Source organism: Falco cherrug, chromosome 3 (genome assembly GCF_023634085.1).
Source record: "Falco cherrug isolate bFalChe1 chromosome 3, bFalChe1.pri, whole genome shotgun sequence".
Classification (NCBI taxonomy): domain Eukaryota; kingdom Metazoa; phylum Chordata; class Aves; order Falconiformes; family Falconidae; genus Falco; species Falco cherrug.
In genome coordinates, this window is record NC_073699.1 from 38285468 (window position 1) to 38306047 (window position 20580).

Consider the following 20580-nt stretch of genomic DNA (forward strand, 5'->3'; position numbering starts at 1 on the left):
CTGTCAGTCCTGGCAGGAGAAAATTTTTGTTGGGGACCTGTTCAGGTTTCCAGTGAAAAGCAGAATCTTATGAAGTTTGCATGTAACACAAATTTTTTTCATTTGGAAAAAAAATACAAAACCAAATAAAACCCTCACAGACTTCAGCCACTGAAATGGCTCACTCATCTAACACCTTACCTCTCTGCCTATTAGCTAATGAGAGTCGATTAAGGTATGAAATTGGTTCCAATTTCCCATGGTGCGTGAAAATTTCATGCTGGAAGGAATAATGTAAAGGCAACACAGGAAAATTAACAAAAGTAGAAGACTCTACATGAACTGCAATTAATGTAAAGGTAAACCTGCTGCCGGAGTGCTTCCAGCAGCGCTCAAAGTTGCTGCCTCAACAGTGGTAATCTTTGTAATATTCATTAGCTGTTAATTTGAAATAACAATTTTTTACTGTTTCTTTAAAAAAACCTGAAAGTCTCACCAGCCCCTTGACAGAAGCTATCAAGACACAAAAAAAGCAGGAAGATGAGAAAAATGTCACTGCCCATAATGATGTTCATTATAAGTTAGATGAATGTTGACATTTTGAAAGTTCAGCTGAAAAGATCAGACACGCACTAAGGTGTAGAGGATCTATGTAAAGTATGATGTAGGGAGAAGAAAAGTTGTGTAATGTCTGAAAGCTTACCATTTATGTAAGGGCAGAAGAAAGTAAAAGGTTCGGCGCTGCCTGTCTTTGTTGGCTCCTGTAATTATACCGTGTGAATCTGGAGATACAAAGGCTTCATCTCTTGGAGACTTTCTTGGGACTCTGGTTTGCGATTGCAGAAGAAGGTCCCAACCAGGTAATGTTATTTTAAAAGTCGCAAGGCAAATAGAAGCGATACTTACCTTTCATCATCTGATGACATTTTGGTCAACGTTTTGCATTTATTAGAGCTACAGGTATTCCCGGCTGTATAAAGCTAAGGTCAAAGACTCCATTGGAATGGCTCCCTTTTTAGCTGACGTGCACATAGGTCCTCCTAGCAAAATATTCACGCAGAAGCTATTTCTGTGGTGGCAAATATTGCTGCCTTCCCTGGTGCACAGATGTTGGCCAAGCAGCTGGGGATAGGACCCGTTCTTGCCACTTCTGCCCTTTTCTTCTTTTGTTCAGGTGAAGCGCTTTCACTCCAGTCTTTGAAAGCGGCAGCGATCATCATCATGCCTTAATTCCAGACTCTGGGAGACTTGATTTCTGGCTTTTGCAAGCTGGAGTAAGGAGTACTTACCCTCAGGAACACATGAAATGTGTCCATGAAATGTGCTGGCATGCTTGCCATCAGCAGTACCAAGGGTCATCGCAGGTGTTTTTCCAAGGGATAGCCTTTATTGCTTTTTTTTTAGTCTCTCTCCTGCCATAAAATCAGGAGAGCGGGCTGGTCCCGTCACAGCTGGCGGGGGGGCTGTGTAAGTGGGGGGGTGCTGGTGGTTGAAGGGTTTTAAGACAGGCTGCCAGACTATCAGAATGCAAAGCGCTGGTGCTGGGCTCGCAGCGGATGTTGGTGCTGCAATGCACCACCTCTCCGACGACATCACAGGCAGATCATTTCCTCAGGTGCCTCGTCCCCGACCTCCTAACTCTGTACATGAGCCCAGTGTGTCCCCTTCGCATGCCCTGTGCCGTGTGTGCCTTCAGCGCCCCCCCCCCCCCCCCCCCCCCCCCCCCGCCCCCGTTGGTGTCCTGCCTCTGGCAAGCAGAGGTGACTGGGAGGAGAATGGTCTCTCACGTGCTGAATTGGCTTTCACAATGCTGCTAAAAGATGCCAGATCTTCAGCTGCATGTCATAAACTATTTATTTTCTCCATAATTCACGCTATGTTGCCTTTTATTTCTGGTCCTTTTTAATATGAGTAGTTACTCATGTTTTCCACTTTAATGCAATTATACTATACTTTGCCTTTTCTCTTTTCCAGGTAGCTGACAAGCTTGTTCAGCCATTACATGGTATTAAATGAAGTAATTGCAATATTAAGTTCTTTCCTCCATGCCGTAAAAAAAAAAAAAATGCTATTAAAGAGTAACTGCATGATACCGCATAGAGAATTGGGTTTTAGGTGAAAACCTCTGTAGGCGCGTTTTATTGTTATTGACCCCACCCAGGGTGCCTGGGGGAAGGTAGCAAGGGCTCTCCTGATCTTCTGACCCCTGCATCTCTGCTCTGACCAAGGGGTGAATGGAGGAGGGTCTTCACACGGCCTGGCTGGCATCAGCTGGGATCTAGGTGTTGACTTCAGTGAGAACTGAACAATTCATCTCCCCCAAATAGGTACATTTGCCTGATGCCCAGATGACGGTGTTATAAAGCTCTTTCTCCTTTTTACCCTGGGTTAATTTGTGGGAATATACTCGTTTTACTGCGTTCTCTTGGTGGCATCACCGAGGACATCATCTTGCTGGGTTACTAGGATCACAAATGCTCCCGACTGTCCCCTGTTCTCTGTGTCAGCCAACGTGAAGCCGTCGGGGGAGGTGACACACTCAGACGTGAAGCTGGTCGCTCGCTTTATCGTCGCAATGACGTGGCTGCCGGCGCTGGGGCAGCCCTGCCATGGGCTGGCGCTGCCTGTGCTTTGTCAGGAGCCTTTTGCTGCCTTTGCCTGAGACATGGCTTCTCTTCACGTGAAGTACAGCTCCGCTGGGTCATACAGGGAAAAATAAAGGACAGGCTGCAAAGCTGTCTTGTAAGTGAGGGGAAAGGGATAGTGTGGAACTGATAAGCAGTTTATTTTACAGGAATTATTTAAATGCCCTATGTAAATGCTGAAGAGCTGTGCATCCCCAGATAAGATAACAAAAGTTCAAGGAGTACTGATCTCTGGAATATTTCTTGATAGCAGTTGTGTTTGGATTGAATACGCTGCCTGTTCTTCCTTGATATTGAGATCACCTTCCTCTCATTCCCACTGTGGTTTGTATTTTATATTTTGGTAATATTTATCATCAAAACAGACAAAATGCTGCTGCCATCCCTGCCTTGATATTATTTTTTTAAAAAAAAAAGCACCTGTTGTTTGTTCTTACTACAGTTTTTCAGTTCATGAAAGTGAGTCCTCCAGGGGAACAAAGTGAGGGTGTGTAATTTAATCTTGCAGCTGTAAAAATCCATTCCTGGTTGTACTTATTGATAATTTAACTGTGTCACAGCAAATATTTAATATTATCAACTGCACTTTAATGGAGTTATCATAACAAAGTTTGATGTATACCAACAGATAGAGAAAATTGCTCAAAGTTTGTACATCTTATGAACAACTTTGACAATCGGGTTTGTTTCCCAGTTATTCTCTTATATTGATATTTCCCCTCTGCCCCAACATCACTCAGATTTACTTTGTTTTTAACAACTGCCTTCTCTGTAGTACTTTCGCCTACAGTTGGCCAAGGCTCCATTAAACAATACTGGGTTTGTTTTAAGAAAAGAAAAACTAACAAGAGGTGAAAGACCTGGAATGGATCAGTTTTGGAACAGACATAATATCTAGAGAGAAGGAAAAAATATCAGTAATGCAGGGTGGATTTCTTCCAAGGAATTTCTAGGGCAGAGCTAGAACATACCTCTGTGGCTGGGGTCTTGTCATCAGCTGGTTTCAGGAGTTCAGATGAAATCTTTGGGTACTGGGAGGAGATCTAGGATTCTTGTTGTTAGAAAAGGAACAGAAATTATCACTTGCAACAGAACCAAAGATTTGATGTTTTCATCTGTCGGGCTGATGTCTGGGTACCTTGTGAAATTGGTACCTTGGGGTACCTGTATAGGAGGGTGTGTTTGTATGACTGGGTGTGTAAAGATAGAGACTTTTTAAGCATATGGAGGAATTGCAAGCTTGGATGGCTGGCGCTGTGTGTGGTACCTTGGAAATCTAGACATCAGGCGAGCGGGATCTTTCAAGGCGTCTGTGATCACCGGTCCTAATCTGACGCTACCAACTGGCAGTTCCAGCAGGTTGGCTCTAGTGTGATCTCGAGCCGGTTGGGTGATGCTGGGGAGTAACCCCTGTATCGATGGTGGCAAGTCCCGCTGGAAGGTGGCCACTGCACATCTTTCCCTCAATGCCCTGCTGCCTCCCCACCATCGCTGTCGGACATCGGGGTTCCCTGAGGTGATGGTTTTTTGCTGTAGCCCAGGGACAAGGTGCTGGATGTTATCATTCGTATTTGTTATGTTATGGATAATATAATAATGGTATGGATTATATAATTAATTTGGATATAAGGCAACATTTAGCCAACCTTGACGTGTTCTGTGAAGCTTTTCCCCATTCAGGAAGTTTTTCCATGCGGTGTGTGGCGGGACTTTACTGGAAGAGAAGGGGGATGGGAAGTGGGTATGGAATCATGTTAGTGGAGATGTTTGGCCTTTGCTCCCCCTCCCTGGGGTGTCCTGCCTGCTACCAGTGGTTGCTGGTTAGTTGGGCTCAGGCAGATTTGCCGCAGATCCCGTTAGTGGATGTGCCGGTGCTGGTCCGTAGCCCTGCCAGCAGCGCGGTGCTGAGCCCTGTGCTTCCTACGAGCATCCTACACCCTGGGGCCGAATAGGGCTCCCTCTCCGCAGCCTCACCCCTCGCCTGATAACCCTGAGATAGTCTGTAAGGTAAGGAATGCACCACACAGGTTTGTGAGGTTTTGTTGGTTTTGTGTTTTTTCCTTTTTTTATCTTCCCCCCTCCCCCCCCCGCCCCGAGTCTTTTATATCCTGGTACTATAGGACTCTGGGAAAAAGAATGGCTTTTCTCCCAGACAGATAGCAGCTGTTCCTGGCAGAGGCTGCCGTGGGATCCATGCCAATTAAATCTCTGTTACTCTCTCTGTCCAACTCTAGAACACACACAAGCGAAATCCATTGATATTGAGCAGACAGCATGAAACAAACTAAATTAACAATCCTTCTCCCTCCTCCAAATTCTTGACTGAGCACAGTATTTTATAACATCAGATGCTTTTCACAGGACCGTTGCATGGTTGTACTGTATATTCTGTACATAAATTTTAGAAGTCACGTAATTGGTTCACTACTACTGTACAGCTTGTTATAAGCCATTTCTGTGACCTTGGCTAATTCAGTTCCTACTTTTCTTGTTTTGCCTGTGGAGGATGCGAGTTCCATGGGGACACAGCAGGTTGTGCCATTGCCGTTTGCTCACGGCCTGTAGCCATGGGGTCTGTTGCGATGGACCATCTAGATTGTATTAGGAATTGCTCATATGATGGAGGTTTTTTATGATAATTTTGCAATGTTTTCTTAAATACAGTCGATTCAGCAAGTCAAATGACTTCTGCAGGCGTTGAATTTTCAAGGGCTGAGATCTGGGTTTAGTGCTGTGATTTGCATGATAAAATGATACTGGCAACAACCCGGTTGTCAGTGTTTTCCAACATCCATCAAGACTTCTTTTTTCTTCAAAACCCACTCACGGCTTTGAGTACTTGGGGCTAATAAATACTGCAACAACAGCATCCAGCCCTTTCTTCCTCTTGAAGCTAATACCGTAATGTCTTTGACAAGAACGATACAGCACAGAAGTAAAGGTTTTGATCTTTCTTAAGATGAAAGTGTTGCACGTGACGACCGTAGGCTGGCCAGTCCTGAGAACAAATGCCCCGTTTATCAGTGGAGGTGATGTGCAGAGAGCAAAAATAAAGCAATACCAGCAGATGCCCGGCAAAGCCCCGTGTGTTGGGATTTCTGAAGGACAAACTGGTCCTTTCTAGGGCCAGGTGAGGGCCGGAGTGCACCCCAGTGAGGGGTGGCCTCTTATCCGAGTAGTCAGCGGGCATCACTGGTGACTGGGTTAACCGAACTGTGAGTATCTTGCTGGCTAAAGGTGGGAGTACAGCAGCAGGTGGCATTTAAAATGAACTTGTTTTCCTTTTCTGAAAGCTTTCACCAAGGGGATGCCTGAAGTAGCTACTACTGAGTTATTGGATATGCTGGCACGTTAAGGTGGATGCCAGAGCCCTCGCTTTGCTGGTGAGAATGTGCCACTTGATCCTCAGAAACAAGTATTTACTTGGATCGAATGCTAGGAATTCTCTCGGCAACCAACTCTTCTGTTCACCAGCTCCTTGAAAATGGATTTTTTTAAATAATTCACCAGAAAGGATAGAGACAGGCTTGTTTTATGCTCTTCTGCTCCAATTATTCAGTTGCTTGCTAAGTAAATAGACCTGATGCTGCATGTGCCTTTTCACAACACCGCTGTTGACAGGAGGAGCTAAAGCTGTTAATGTGGGCTTGGGAAAGAAAGTGTTGGGGTGAGCAAAGAGAGAAAACAAGTCTCATTTCTTCCCTTGCTTTGTTGACTGCACGTTACTGAAGGGGCTTTCTTGTCTCGGCAGCTGGATTACAATAAAGCTCAAGCATCAGTCGATCAGTGAACGCAATCTCAGAGCATCCCGCACAGTTGAAGGAGGGAACTCCTTTTCTTTCTGCAGAGGTGATGGGAGCAAGGCAGAATTCAGTGCAAAAATGGGAACTGACTTCACAATTAGCTGCCGTAGCTGGTAGCTGGCATCTCTCACAGGGCTTCCGACATCCCAGCCAAATAAGTATTTATTACTTCGTAGGTCTCTCACTGAATAGCATGGTGTAAAATGACAACGTCAAACCAAGTTAAGGATCTGCTTCATTATGAGAGATTTCCCTGTAATAATACTATATATTATACTTCTGTAGTCACTGTGGAAATTACCAGGGGGACCACTCTGCACAAACGACTGCTTCTTCAACATCATCATTACTGAATCTTTGCTCCCTCATAAAAATTCCTCTCAGCGATTCCACAGATAATCTTTTTTGTTGCCTGTCTTTTATTTATTAGCGTAGCCGAGCAGTGACAGTGCTGCCGTTCTGGAGAGGAGGAAGGAGGTCGGGAAAAGACTGGCTTTTTATAAGGGCAGGATTGATGTACTTGGGGGAGAAGGGAAGAGGGAGCTGGGGTGAGAGGAGCCTTCATGCCTGATGCTATGTGGAACCCAGCTGGGTCACAGGTGAGTGGAAAGGGCTGATGTGGTTGATGGCATTGGTTCCTGAAATGTTCAGCATTCACATGCTGAACTGATCTATTCTTCAGCCCCTCATCTCTGGGCGAATACAGTTCTACACCTAGAAGAAGCTGGGGAGATAAATATTTTGTATACTATACAAAATACAGGAAGCATGAGAACAAATAAATCTGTGTGTATATAAGACTCTTCCAGAACAAGGTCTTACCACAGGCTCGTCTAGACTTTTAAGCAGCTTGCACAAGATTAAAAAAAAAACAAAACAAACAAAAAAAAAAAAAAAAAACAAAAAACCCCCCCACACACCAAAAAACCAACAACACAAACCACCTGATCGGGGCTTGGGGACCTGGGCTCTGGGCCATCAGCCTGGTGTGTCACCTTGGCTGCTTCCCCTTTTGGTGCTGTAGGTAATTATATACTGAACTCTTCTGTGTAAAAGAGAGAGATTTACCGATGGGCTATCTGGGGAAGATAGAGCTTCTGCAGCTGGAATGAACCAAGTGTGGCAGCAGCTCGGGGAGAGGAGAGGCAAGGAAAGGAGAGGAGGGCTGGCTCGTCCCTCCCGGTGGCTGTCTCAGAGCCAGCTCCTCGGCATTAGCAGCACGCAGTCCTCAGGGATTTATACTTTTTTATTAGCCAGTTGATTAATTGCTCCCATATCTTTGTCCTCCTCTTCACTAAACGCTGCGGAGGGGAGAGGGTACAGGCAGCGTGGTAAGGGGCTGCTGTGCAGCCACCGAATAGATCTGCCTCAGTTTTGCTTCCCCAAACCGAGCACAATCCTCCCACCAGCACCCGCCCCACCAGAACCTACAAACCACAAATTGTGCTTTAGCATTGTATTTCTTTTTAATGCACACTACACGTTTCTCGTACAGGAATAAGTCCCACAGCCCCCTGTTGTGCGTGGACCACAGCACAGTATGCATACGTACACACACCGGTAGCATCTCTGCTATTAAGACATCTGCCAGAGCAATGCAGCCTCCCGGAGTGCCCCCCCCCCGTAAACAACTTGATGATATTGACACAATTTTTGTGATGAAGGAAATGGTTACAAATCCAAGAAAGATCACGAAAGAGCCACCCTCCCCTTCCCCAGCCTGTGCCTTGTCGGATCCCCAGCAAGAGTGATACCCCGAGACTGGTGGGGCAGGTTCGGCTGAAGGTGGGGACGGCTGTGCCCCCTCCAAGCCACCAGGCACGCTTGGCTGTAGTGTTGCTACCCCTTCGCAGGGCTGGCGAGCGCAGTATTTCTCCACGCCCCCAACCCCCACCGCCCCCTTTTTTTTTTTTAAAAAAAAAAAAAAAAAAAAGAACATCTATTAGTACATTTGTCCCTGCAGCTGCGTGCAAGATGGGGGAAAAAAATGCAGCCCGCTAAAGCCACATTCAGGAACTTAATTCTCTTGGTAATGATGCTCATATCCTACGGACAACAAAATTAACTCCAACATGACAGCAAAGCTTTAAAAAAAAAAACAACCAAAAACAACACAAAAAAACTCGACTATCCCCCCCCGCCCTTCTCGGCCAGAACCTGCTTCGCCGTTTCCCTTTTGACAGCCAAAGAGCAGCCCCTCGCCCCGACCCGCCCGTCCTGCCTGCGGAGCTGCGGGTGCCCAGCAGCCCGAGCGCCCCCCTCCAGCCCTGCCCCCACCCCGCTTCGCTCCCCGGGCGGGCGGGGCAGCCCGGGCGGGGCGGGGCCGCTCCAGCAGCCCGGCTCGCCCAGCCGTGCACTAGCCAAGGCGGCGGCTCCACTCGCCGCCCATCCCCCTGCCCGAGTGTTTGGCATTTGCTGCAAAACCCCCTTCTTCAGTCTTGTTCCGGTTGCCTTCAATGAGCTTATCTGACAGCTCAAAACCAAATTATATCGAGGGCTTGCAAATCTGCCCCTCCACCCCCACATCAATCTCCTTTCCCACTCACTTTCCCTGTGTCCCCTCTGCATTTCAATCCTTCCAGTGCCTACATCGTGCACCGACGCCAAGAGCCAAGGCGACCAGGGCTGTTACATGACAGAGTTGCTTCATGTCCGTTTAAACTGCAGTATCCTATTCAAAGAGACCTTATTGTTCAAAGGCACAGATCCAAATATAAAAGGATCGGAGAACAGGGTACCACACTTCACGGCTCCATCCATTGGCTTTCCCTTATACAGCTATTCGCCTCCAAGCATCCCCCCCATCCCCCTGAATTTGCATTCAGCTGAAGATGTGACTTGGTTGCTGCACACCCGCACAGTATCGGCTGAGCCAAAGTCAGCTAGCCCTGCATCAAGAACAATCCACAGGCATCGTAAAGTCATTGAGGAGATACAAACCCACTTTATTCCTGGTTAATAAAATCATATCTATTTCAAATCAAGGGTTTCCTCCCAAGTAAGTTTCCTTCTCAAAACCACTAAGTTTCAGGGTCTAACTCCCTCCAAAAAATACTGCATTTGTTTGTTAAATGGACAAGACCGATGACTACAGCAGAAACCATCACTCCAATCGCCCGCTGCTTCGATTACAACCCATCTCCAACGGGGAAGCGCGCGCAGGTTCTGGTCAACAGGCCATTTCTAACCCCTACCGCTCACTTTGCTTTTCACCTTGCAAAACTACCTCTCTACTACAAGAGAAATCTTGTCTTCAGCGCAAGCACCCACCAGGAGACAAATTCTGCTCTGCAATGCCACCCGCAGTCAGAGCCCGCGCTGAAAGGAGTCCGCTGCCTTCAGACTTCACGGCCTTCCACCTCTCTGCAGACACTTAGCCAACATTTTGATACTCCATTTATCACACAGCACCTCACCCTCCATGCCAGAAGAGTCTGATCTGTTTTGCGATTCCTCCAAAACAAAACAACAGCGACTGCAGCATCCCCGAATTTCAGTTTAATCCACGGAGCCCAGAGCAATTCACAGGTCTGAACCAAGTCCTCACAGTACCTTCCTGGAGGAAGGGAAACAGACTCGGACAAAAATCAAGGACTTACTAAACAGAGTGCCAAAACCTGGTTTTCCCTCAAGTTTTGACACAAAGCCACATCCACGGGGCTCTTTCTCTCTCCCTCCTCTCTCCTACATGCATCACGCTCCAAAGAATGCGGACAGTACCCTGGCTGCTCGCAAATACAACCACTCTGGTGATAGGAGGAACCGTAGAAGGTATTCACACTGGGGAGCATCATCGCATTCCCTAAAATTCTAAGTACCACAATTAGTACTTTGGTATGGGGGAAAAAAACCCCAAAACGTCCTACTGAATGCCCCACAATTTATTTGGTTTATTCTCTTAATCATGTATTATCACTATTGGGGGGGGAAAGAGCATTTACCCAGGCATAACCATGAGTCGAGAGAGAGGTAGCTATGAATACTACCTCTATCAGCAAGAAACTGCAGTCACTATTTCACTTACATGACAGGAGAGTCCAGCTCTGGATTATCTGAAAGGAGATCAGTACAGAGCCAAGATCTTAGTGTACAGAGTAATGATTTTGGTAGCAAAGAATTCAAAACACAGCTGTTATATCTGAAGGTTTGCACCTCCCTTATATTTAACATGTCTTGTATTTTCATACCTGAATCGAGTTTTATAGCCCAGCACCCAAAATGCCTCAGAGGATGCTGAAAAGAAACAGTACACAGAGCAAAATTCTATAGCCCTGACGCTGAAAAAATATGCAAGCTCCAAAACTGAAAACGAGCTCTTTTTCCACGGCAGTGGAAGGGCTTACAAGGTGGCAAGACGTATTTTTGCCCTCCATGACAGTGGGGCAGAAGTGCCACCGTGCTTCTGGAAGCATGGAAACGCTCATGACTAGAAACACTGCAGCAGCAGCAGCGCTGCGGGCCCAGCTAAGCAGGCTTTGTGCCGCTCGCCGCGAGCGATGGGGGATCTGGAGTGGGCCGTGAAGAGTTTCAGGGCCACAAATCGCTCGAACAGACATGGAACGTGTCGCTAGATGGGCCTCGGACAGGGATGTAGCTCCTCCTTTTGGGGCTGTGGAAAAGCAAGAGTAAATGGGCAGGGCCACCCCTCCTGCCTGTACTACCTCCCGCACACAAAGCCCCTGCCCCTCATCTGGTGTCACTGAAAGACGAGGGACCGAGGGCAGGAGGAGGCAGAAGGCCCAGAGGGACAGTGCTGGGTGCACTCCACAGGGCTCGGCCGCCGGCAGACACCCGGGAAGCGGCACAGAGCCCAGCCACGGGGAGGCAGGGACAGCTGCCTGAAGATGACCCGAGTTCTTTAGAGATTGACGCGGGGGAAGGCTCCCAACCGTGTGGAAGGCCGCACCGCTGCCGTTTCCATGCCTGCTGCTGGGAGCCCAGTGGCCGTTGCCACCTGTCACCCTGCCCTGCTGCCAGGCCCCGCGGTTGCCATGGCTCTTCGTTACCAACACAAACCGCCTCCTCCAGGGAGACAGACCATGGGTGAGCACCCAGAGCCCGCAAGATGCTCCCCGGTACGAACATGGCTCCAACTCCAGTCATCATATCTGAGGGTCAGCTCCCCCTGGGACCTGTCCCTAGGCACACCTGGATCCATGAGGACACTCCCCCGGACAGCCTGGACGAGGCCTGCCACGAGATCTGGAAACGGGTTCAACTGCTCGCTGACAGGCTGCACGCGCCGGTGCTGGTGCCGCCGCTGCAGCACATCCTCTGCTCCGAGCTGTCTGCGACCTTTCAAAAACACCGCATCGACTCCCTGAGCAGGTAAGGGACCTTCAAGCATCGCCCAAGCTCTAGCAAAGGCGGCTGCTGCTTCCCTTTTCACACCTTCCCAAACTACACTCCTGTAACCCGTCGAATTGAAAGCCCGGGGCGCAGGGTACACCAACTGCTGTCTGACAGCCTCCCAATGAGGCAAATTATTCCCACTTTTTCCACGATATTTTTTTTTTTCCCCAAAGAAAATTTCTTTGCCCATGAAGTCCGACTACTTCAAATTCTGAAGCACCCTAAGTGGCTGCTGCATTTGCTTCCCCACAACATTTTAAAGAAAAAACAACCGTACACACATCAAAATATTTACAGGGAAGTGAAAGCAGCATTCAAAAAGAGCAAAATCGAGAATTAAAGTGTTGTAAGGAAGCTACTGTAAACAGCTGATCTTTACAAAGAAAGGCTGGATTTCGCACAGAAAAATTTATGCCAAGTCATGTTTCACAGGACAAATAACAGTCAGAGAAGGAAGCAGGCTCTTCAGATTAATAGGATAATATTTACTCTATGCTCCCAAAAGAGAAAAAGTAAAATTCATAAATCCAGCAAACAATCAGCAAGCATTAGTACATGTCCAGCTCTTAAAGTCCAAACAAAACACCATGCGAACCTGGCCCGTCTTGCTTGGTACACAAAAGCGTCAACAGTTATTCCAGCTTTTTGAAAAAATAACCTCACACTTGAGGAAACTGATGATTTTACAGACGAAGACACCAAGGCACAGAAGGGGAATTACCTAACACTACGTCAGGTAGAAACCTAGGAATTACATCTTGGACTCCTGGCTCCTTTCCTTTTTCCTCCATGTCTTAAAGAAGCTAAAATCGTAAGAGAGGAAAACCAGCTGAATCAAGAATAACCAGTGAAGCCCAAGGAGTTGCCTATAGCAGTAGATTAAATTATACAGCCGAGATATCTTTACAATTAGCACATGCTCAGTTAACCACATATTTTGGTCCTGCCAGCTGCTAAGAAGTCTTAGGAAAAAAGGCACTACACACACCACTGAGGAACTATGAACTACTAACAATCTTAACTACATTCTTCAGCAACGTATTTTACTCTTACAGGAATATAGATCTGGTCTTCAGCAGTAAGTCTACTGCAGCAAGGCCAGCCTAACGGACATGATTTCTAGCCCACTCAACCTGCAATTACCCTGAAGCCAGTGCAACTGGGCAGAGCCAGCAGATGAAAATAGTTTCCTTTTTGCTGCTTTAGCGGGAGGGTGTGAACTTTAGGACCCCCGGAATGAAGGCAGCAGCCAAGACGCAACTACAAGGACCTGAGACAAGCTCAGCAACTTCAGTTGAGACGAAATTAAAAAGGCTGCAAAGTCCAGTGGTTAAAGGACTATCTCTGGGTTCAAAATAACGATCCTCTACTCCTTGTTCATCTGCTGATCTACTGAGCTGAGTTACCTCTGGCAATTCATCTGGCCATTTCTCAGCAACGTTTTCCTGTAATTAGCTAGCAGGCTCTTCAGGACAGAAGTACTCTCTGCACACACACTCGTACAGCAGAGGACATTAGGGTCTTTGAGCAACTGGGATCAGAGTCATTGAACCTTCCAACAACAGCCAAACTGAAGTGCTAAAACCAAATTACTGTACAGAACTCAATGAACTGCTTTAAAATGGAAGCAGTTCAGGTGAGACAGCCCTAGGTCTGGGTTTTACCTTTGAGGTAGAAGCTTCCATACCCTACCTCGGCTACCTCTAGTAATAGTCCTGAAAGACTTACAGAAAGACCGATTGAGAAAAGCCTTTCCGTATATACCAACTGTCAATAAAAGGTGTTACCCAATTCACCAGCTGCCATAGCATCAGTGGCCAAAATGATACCACATGACCTTGCTCAGTTTAGCAATCCTTAATTATTTTAAAATATTGACTTATGCAAATTGCTATTATGCTCATTTGAAAATGTATCTGGAATCTTTTGAACAAACAACAAGTTTCACCTTCCTGGTTTCATTCTGGAGCATCTGGATACAGAAGAGCAAGTTATTAAGAACACCCAGAGCAGGTGGTGACATGAGGAACCTCGTTTGTTGAGGGGTCACTATTTACCACATAAGGAGCTTACAATCTTCCAGGAGAAGAGGACAAAGCTTCATAGGCAAGCATCAGAGCTAGCAACACGACATGCAGCATCTTCAAACACATTCAAATACAGGGGCTCCAATAACCTAACATGTAAGTCCAAGAGAGAGACAAGGAGCACAGTAGCCACCTCAACTTTAAGTCTCTCTAACTACAGTCAGAGCACAAATATCAACAGGTTCTGCAAGGCAGCAAGAGTGGAGCCAAAAAACCCCGCAAGATTTGAGCAGTACAAGATTTGAGTGAGAAGCTGCAGAATCAAGGCTGCAGCCTGTGAAGCCATCAGAGACAGGAATCCCACTGAAAGAGGAGGCAAAAACTTGTGTGAAATAAGCTGTAGTCAGAAATAGCCTAACGATTTTCTGTTTTCATATCTACAGTATAAATCTGTTGAGGTTTTTGGTAAAGAGAGTATCTATGTTCTTTAAAAATAGGAGGGAAGCAGCACCATACTAATTATGGTAATCCTATGATTAGAGATAATTAGATACATTTACAATTTAGAATTTCCTAATTTTAGCTGTTTGTGAACCATCTATGTATCTATATAGTGTCTGCACAAAGCATCAGTCTTTTCTCAAACTAAGAGGAGTAAAGTGATAATAAAGTTATTGAACATAGCTGGATGTGAAAGGGCAAACTGGAATTTAAAGCAGAGTTTTGAGTAGGTGACCACAATCGGCACTGATCAGTATTTTGGGCAGGTAACCATTACAGGTACTTAGGTGTGCCTTAAAAGAAGACAAAATTGTTCAGCTCTGACAGCAGCCCCACAGTAAGGTCCCAGAGGACCTTGGGGGGCTACAGAGGTGCCTTGTGATGCACCCTACAATTACACCATCTGACAGTCTTATCTCCCTGTATCAAAAATGGTTGACGAGTTACAAATACAACACCCAGCTCTGTTAAAGCCTTACAGGGGATAAGGGAATCGTAATGACCAGTCAGTCCAAGGAAACTCAGGCCCTCACCCTGCAAAGATTTAAGGCTCCACTGAGTCTTGAAGGTTGAAAAAAGCTGGAACCTGGAGAACAAACAAGGTCTCTCCCATTAGGGACACTGGGATACAAGGCACAAACCAGAAAACTGTTTTCCACATCCAGAATCGTTGGGTTAATTTTACAATGTTTGACAAACAACATGAAAACCACCACAGGGCTTAACTGTGCAGGTAAGGCTTCTCCACAAACTGTTGTGAGGGAACTTAGTTACTACCAGCTGCTCTAATGCAATGGCAGAGGAAGCCTTTTAGTTCTGCCTTGTGGCAAGTGTAACCCACCTCGAAGCTTGTTTACTTCATTCACACCCAGTGCCTGCAAAGAATCACCTTGTTTGACACAAAAAACCCTTAGATTTTTGTTTACAATCAAAATATATTCTGACCCACAAATATTTTTAAGCATATATTCTATAATGATTCTTTGCACACCTATAATGCTATCATCCAACTTTGCTTTAGTCATTCTTGGATAAACGCATTAACTAAGTTAAGATATTTCCCCTCCCCCCTTTATGTGGTTCTTGGAAAAGAACAGTATCAAAGCTGAAATTAGGAAATTTTATTCTGGTTAAGAAGGAATACTTGAGTTTTACATAGAACACTAATGAGATAGGAATGCGGGGTTTAGGAGGAGTCAAGAGCAGCAGAGCTCAATCTTAAATCAAACCTCTTTTAACAGCAGCCATCTTCTATCTTCTTCCAGCAACTACTTGCCAGATGAACCAGAGGGACTCAAAAGTATACGCAAAGCAATGATTGGAAACAGAGAAAGGGAGATGAAATTAAGAGCTCTCTGTAATGCTCAGCTTTCTGCTAAACCCATGATCCCCAGCCTTCTGCGTTCAGTAAATTCCCAGAAGAATTCCAAGGGGCTGGAGGGTGGCAGCGTGACAGGCGCTCACAGCGTGGAGGGCAGCAAGCTGGAGTTGCCATTTCTACTGAAACACACAGACTCTGCCAAAGGTGCAGACAATCAGGTAACAGCTGAGGAAACAAAGGAAGCGAAGCAGTTGATACAGAACAGCACGTCCAGCTCTGCCAACAGCAGTACAACTGTGTCATTAACAACAACAGCACAAAGTCAAGCTCCAGGACAGAAGCAGCAGCTCCTACCATCTGCTGAGATTTGCTCCAAAACAGATTCTGATGCAGTCACAAAGAATCCAGGTATGGAGCTGGGCATGGTCCTTGAACATCAGCTGGGAGCCACGGGAAAACCCAAGCGTAAACTCAAAGCTGTTGAAAAGCACGTGGCAGGAGCTGGTCCGGCATCACTGCATCGTTTGCTCGATGGTGATGTGTAGGACAAGGCCTCAAGGACAAGAGTCCAAGTACTGATAGCCTGATGAATAGAGACTTGTTAGAACTTGTAGGGCACAAGCCCTGGGAGCAAAGGAACAAGCTAACTGCAGACCCCTGAGCCGTCACAGTGGAGGAGGCAACCAGACGGACAGAGAAACAAGTAGCCAGATAAGGGAACAGATGGCGCTGATATGTAATCAAGAAAGCCGCGCAGAAAGAAACTCCCTAACCTTGGAATAGAAATTAATGCTATGTCAAGATAAACTAGTAAGTTCCTATTGTTCTAACGGTGTGCCTTAAATATCAACCAATCAGTGTTTTTTACGCTTAAGATTTAACCAATCAGTGTGTAATATGTAGAAGGTAGAAACGTATATATTTGTAAGAAAATCACTAATAAATGAACACTTGCTTGCATCAAGCTGCGTCCCGTCTCTTCATTCGCCGCAGTGATGTCCTTTCCAAGCCCTGTGTAAGAGACCGAACTAATCCTCTCCATTCAAGAATTCCCATGTTACACTAGGATGTTGGTATCTCCCCTCTAACTAGCACCTACCCAATGTCCTTCTCACATGCGGGAATACAAGTACATATAGGAAGGTCATGACCATTTCTGTTTGGTCAGTATTTTCTAGGAGCTGGGTTTTTGGGTTGGGGGTGTGGGGGGGTTGCGTTGTTGGGGTTTTGGGGGTTCTTTAGGTTTTGAGTAGTTGGGGGTTTTGGCAGGGTGGTGTGTTTTTTTGTAGCATCATGATTTTTGGGTTCTGTTTGTGAGACATTTAAAAAGAACCTGATTTTCACAGAGTATTCGTAACTACGTTCCTTGAAGGATATCTTAGAACAGACAAAAGCAATGGTATATTCAGATCTCCTGTTTAAATTTATAGATTAGATTTATCTGTCTGGAGACTTAAGATAAGGATACTACAATAGAGAATAAGCTGATTGTTATCTCAGAGTTTTGAACTAGGGGCAAAGGTTCTTGTTCTGGTCTTACAGTTTCATTCATTCTTATGGCTCAGGTAATTAGCTTTATTCCAGGCCCTGTGGGTCAAGAGTTTAACGGCCCTACAAGTGAATTTGAACTGCTAATTGTTGAGTTTGGGTTGCTGCGGTACAGAACTACAGCCTGCAAAAGTAACCGGTATCTTAAACAGATTTTGCTTTACAGGCAAATCACATCCTCTTAATTGCAAATGTTCTACAGAATGCGTGTTTCTTAATATCTTTAACCTTGTTTTGTTTTGCAGTAACTACTACAGCACTGGATAAAAAAAAAAAAATAAAATGCTGAACGCAATGCAAGTACTTCAGGCTTTTCTACTACTTCACTGACCACAGCATCACATCAGCTGGCGCAGCAGAGCCTGAGCTTCCCTCCATTTTCCATCTTTACCAACCACTCAAACTTTTTTCCACAGTTTCAGGTAACATAAAATGGACCCTCATTTTGTGAGAAGATAGTAGAACACCCCCAGGTCTATATTGACAGACACAGGGCACCACCTGCTCCTATTTTGACAGCTGCTTTCTGATTTGTAGGGTAGAGCAAGAAACCAGATTGCTATTCTACTACAGTAAGTTACACTAAGTGGCTTTGGGGTCACAAACAAAGCTTTAACAGGACACGTAGTGTAGTCCTCTGAGATGGCTGTGATGGTATCAAAGGATGGTGTATTATTGACACAGATACTGAACGCTGATCTCTCTCAGGCTTCATTAGTTTCCATTTTTATCTTGTACTTACAAATATTTTATCTTGTATTTACAAATATTTTGACATAATAACTTAGGACAAATGCTTAATGTCACTCCCTGTTTACAGACTGGGATACTACTTTCTTAGTCTAGTGAAACAGGACCGCACAGCAAAGTAAAAAAGCCAACTAAGATTGGGAAGAAGCCCAATACTCCAGTTGAAAGAAATAAAAGAATGAATACTGGGAAAGCCACATAGCCATGGTTTTCTATGGGCTATGCTCCCCTAGTTTCCTTTGCGTCCACTAAAAAAAGCAATCCACAAAACTGTACCAGAAACAAAGCTATGGTTCTATAGCAGGACTCAGTTCATCCTACAGGCTGTCAAAAGTTGTCAGCAGCCTGCTATAAAAAAAGAAAGAGGGTGGAGACACACAACCCAGAGCACAGGCGTTTTGCTGGGCTGAGCTCCCTCAGAAGTTTACAGTCCAAGAATTTTCCCTTTTTCCATTATGTCAAGGATTAGTTAGCACAACAGATACTTACTTAGCATAGCAAAAACACATGAATTTTTCCCCGGGCAGAACAGAGCTACAGAGTGGAAAGCAGATTCCTATTGCAGAGGTCTCAGATTAAGGAGACAAAGAGAAGTTCGCCCAAAGCTAAGAAATACTTATCTCAACCTGGTTTCTTTGAGCATAACATACCCCTAAAAAACTTACACAAAAGTAATTAATGGACCAATTCAGACTGTTTTAAAAAAAATCATGCTTTACGTATGCTTAACAGGGTCCACATCACCAGAGCACAAGGATGCCATATCAGCAAGCTCCACACTCTTTCCTTGGATGGTATTCAAGACAGGTGTGTTTAAATGGTTATGAATATGCTTTAATTTGCAGAACACAGATGCTCTGCACAATAGATTAGTCAGAGCAGTTTGTCAAGTGCCCAGATTGACATTGGTGCCACTGCAAAAATAGATTTGGGGACAAGATGCTGAACCGGTATAAAGTTCATACAGCGTGCTGGAGCACCGTGCACTCCCAAGAGCTCAGGAGATGGCCTTGAGCCTCTAACTGAAAACATTGATTGCTTACACTCCAGTTTTGTACAAAATTGGCAGAGACCACTGTGTGTGTCTGAAAAAAACATTTTCAACAACTCCAGTTTCCATTTATGGGGCTACGACCTTGTCAGTATTCCCGTCCCACCTTTTTTGTTTTGTTTTTTGTTTTAAATCGATGTTATTTCTTTTTCCTCCCCAGGTAGCTCTATACAGCCCACAGCACGTTTTCCAGCCACCTTACACTCCAATGTTGAACTACATCCACCTGGTTATCCATACCAGCAGATGACCTTACCAGCAACATCCAGCAACATCCAGGATCTACCACCAATGGCAGGCAATGGGATCCAGAATCCATTTTCTCTTTCCTATGGGTATGGCGATGCAGATTTGCTTTCTGGTTTTTTCAGTACTTTAAGGAGAGTTAAGGACAGTGAACCTGCGTGAGGCTAAAGACTTACTCAGCAGTGGCTTTCCCAGTTACATTCTCACCAAATTCCAAATCTGAACAAAATACAAGATTTTACTATAAGGTCTAAATTCTAAAATTTTGGTACAAAACCAAGGTAATTAGTTTTGGGTGAATGAAGCTGAAACACTGTGCTATACGAGATGCCACCTACAACTTCCAATCAATATTATGGATCAAAAGTATAAACACCCTTAACTTAAAAAGGAAACGCTTCAACAGGCTAGAAACCAAAATATTCTAACACTGTCAGAATGAAACTAAAGGATTCATTTTGATACCTTCTTATGAAAACTGTAGTTCAAATCAACATATTCCGAGGTTGCTAAAATAATGGCAAAATCTGGTAAAATGATCTCTGGAGATTCAAGTTCTATATATCATCTTCTGTTCAATGCTTATGGGATAGACAGGAATAGCACATACTTCCCCCCTAGATCACCTTCCCAGAAACCAGATTACACATTAAAAAAAAAAAAACCAACCAACCAACCAAAAAAAAAAAAACCCCAGCATATAAATGCTTCCAAGAGCTCCATTATTAGGAAGAACAATTAATTTGAAGTTAGATGTAATCTCCTGAAGCTTGACTAACTTACATTTTCTGTTTTAGGTTTAGTTCTGTACCTGGAGGATCTGCGACAACTAACCTCAACTACCTTCCAGCAAGTGCTATGTAAAATTTTAAGTGAACAGAGTTTTCCTATCCTAGCATTCAGAGGAAGACCTACTGTCTATTTATTATAGGTTCTATGGTCCTATACAGATTTCATGTTTTGCCCGATGTGAACATTCCCATCTAGAATAATCCCCTATGATTTATAGGGTAAGAAACAGCTGCATGACAATTCAACTGAAATATTTTTTTTTTTAGGATGACAGAATAAGAAGGGGCTTTTTTTGTTTTGGAAGACTGAGACAAATAATAAAAAATGTTTATATACGACAAATGCCGCCCAAGTTGCTTTGAATTGAGTGTTGGTGCAGTAAAGATGGTTGATAGAAGAGTCTTGGCCACAAATTTCAGCGATACTAACTTCAGTTGTATATTCAAAGTGAGATTAACAGCTGAGTGGTGCAGCTCCATGCATGACATGTTCCTGTCTTATTACCTCAAACTCTTAACGCTAATCCAGATGCTAATTTGACTCTTAATAGTAAAGAAGATCAAGC

General features: G+C 44.9%; 1 protein-coding gene across 4 annotated transcripts in view; it reads left to right on the forward strand.

Moving 5' to 3' along the window:
• The window catches only part of LOC106630959 (CUB and sushi domain-containing protein 1), an 83557-nt gene extending 63213 nt beyond the window's left edge, over positions 1 to 20344 (forward strand). For 3 of the 4 annotated variants that reach the window (XR_008731542.1, XR_008731544.1, XM_055706012.1), the window contains 3 exons: positions 17422 to 17598; positions 19138 to 19312; positions 20021 to 20344. Coding sequence is in view for 1 of the 4 variants with exons in the window: in XM_055706012.1 (XP_055561987.1) it covers positions 17422 to 17443 (22 nt within the window). In the remaining 3 variants the exon portion in view is untranslated. Of the gene's footprint in view, positions 1 to 17421; positions 17599 to 18658; positions 18734 to 19137; positions 19313 to 20020 lie in introns of all 4 variants that reach the window. The other variant, XR_008731543.1, reaches the window with a different exon arrangement.
• Positions 20345 to 20580: the final 236 nt, after the last annotated feature.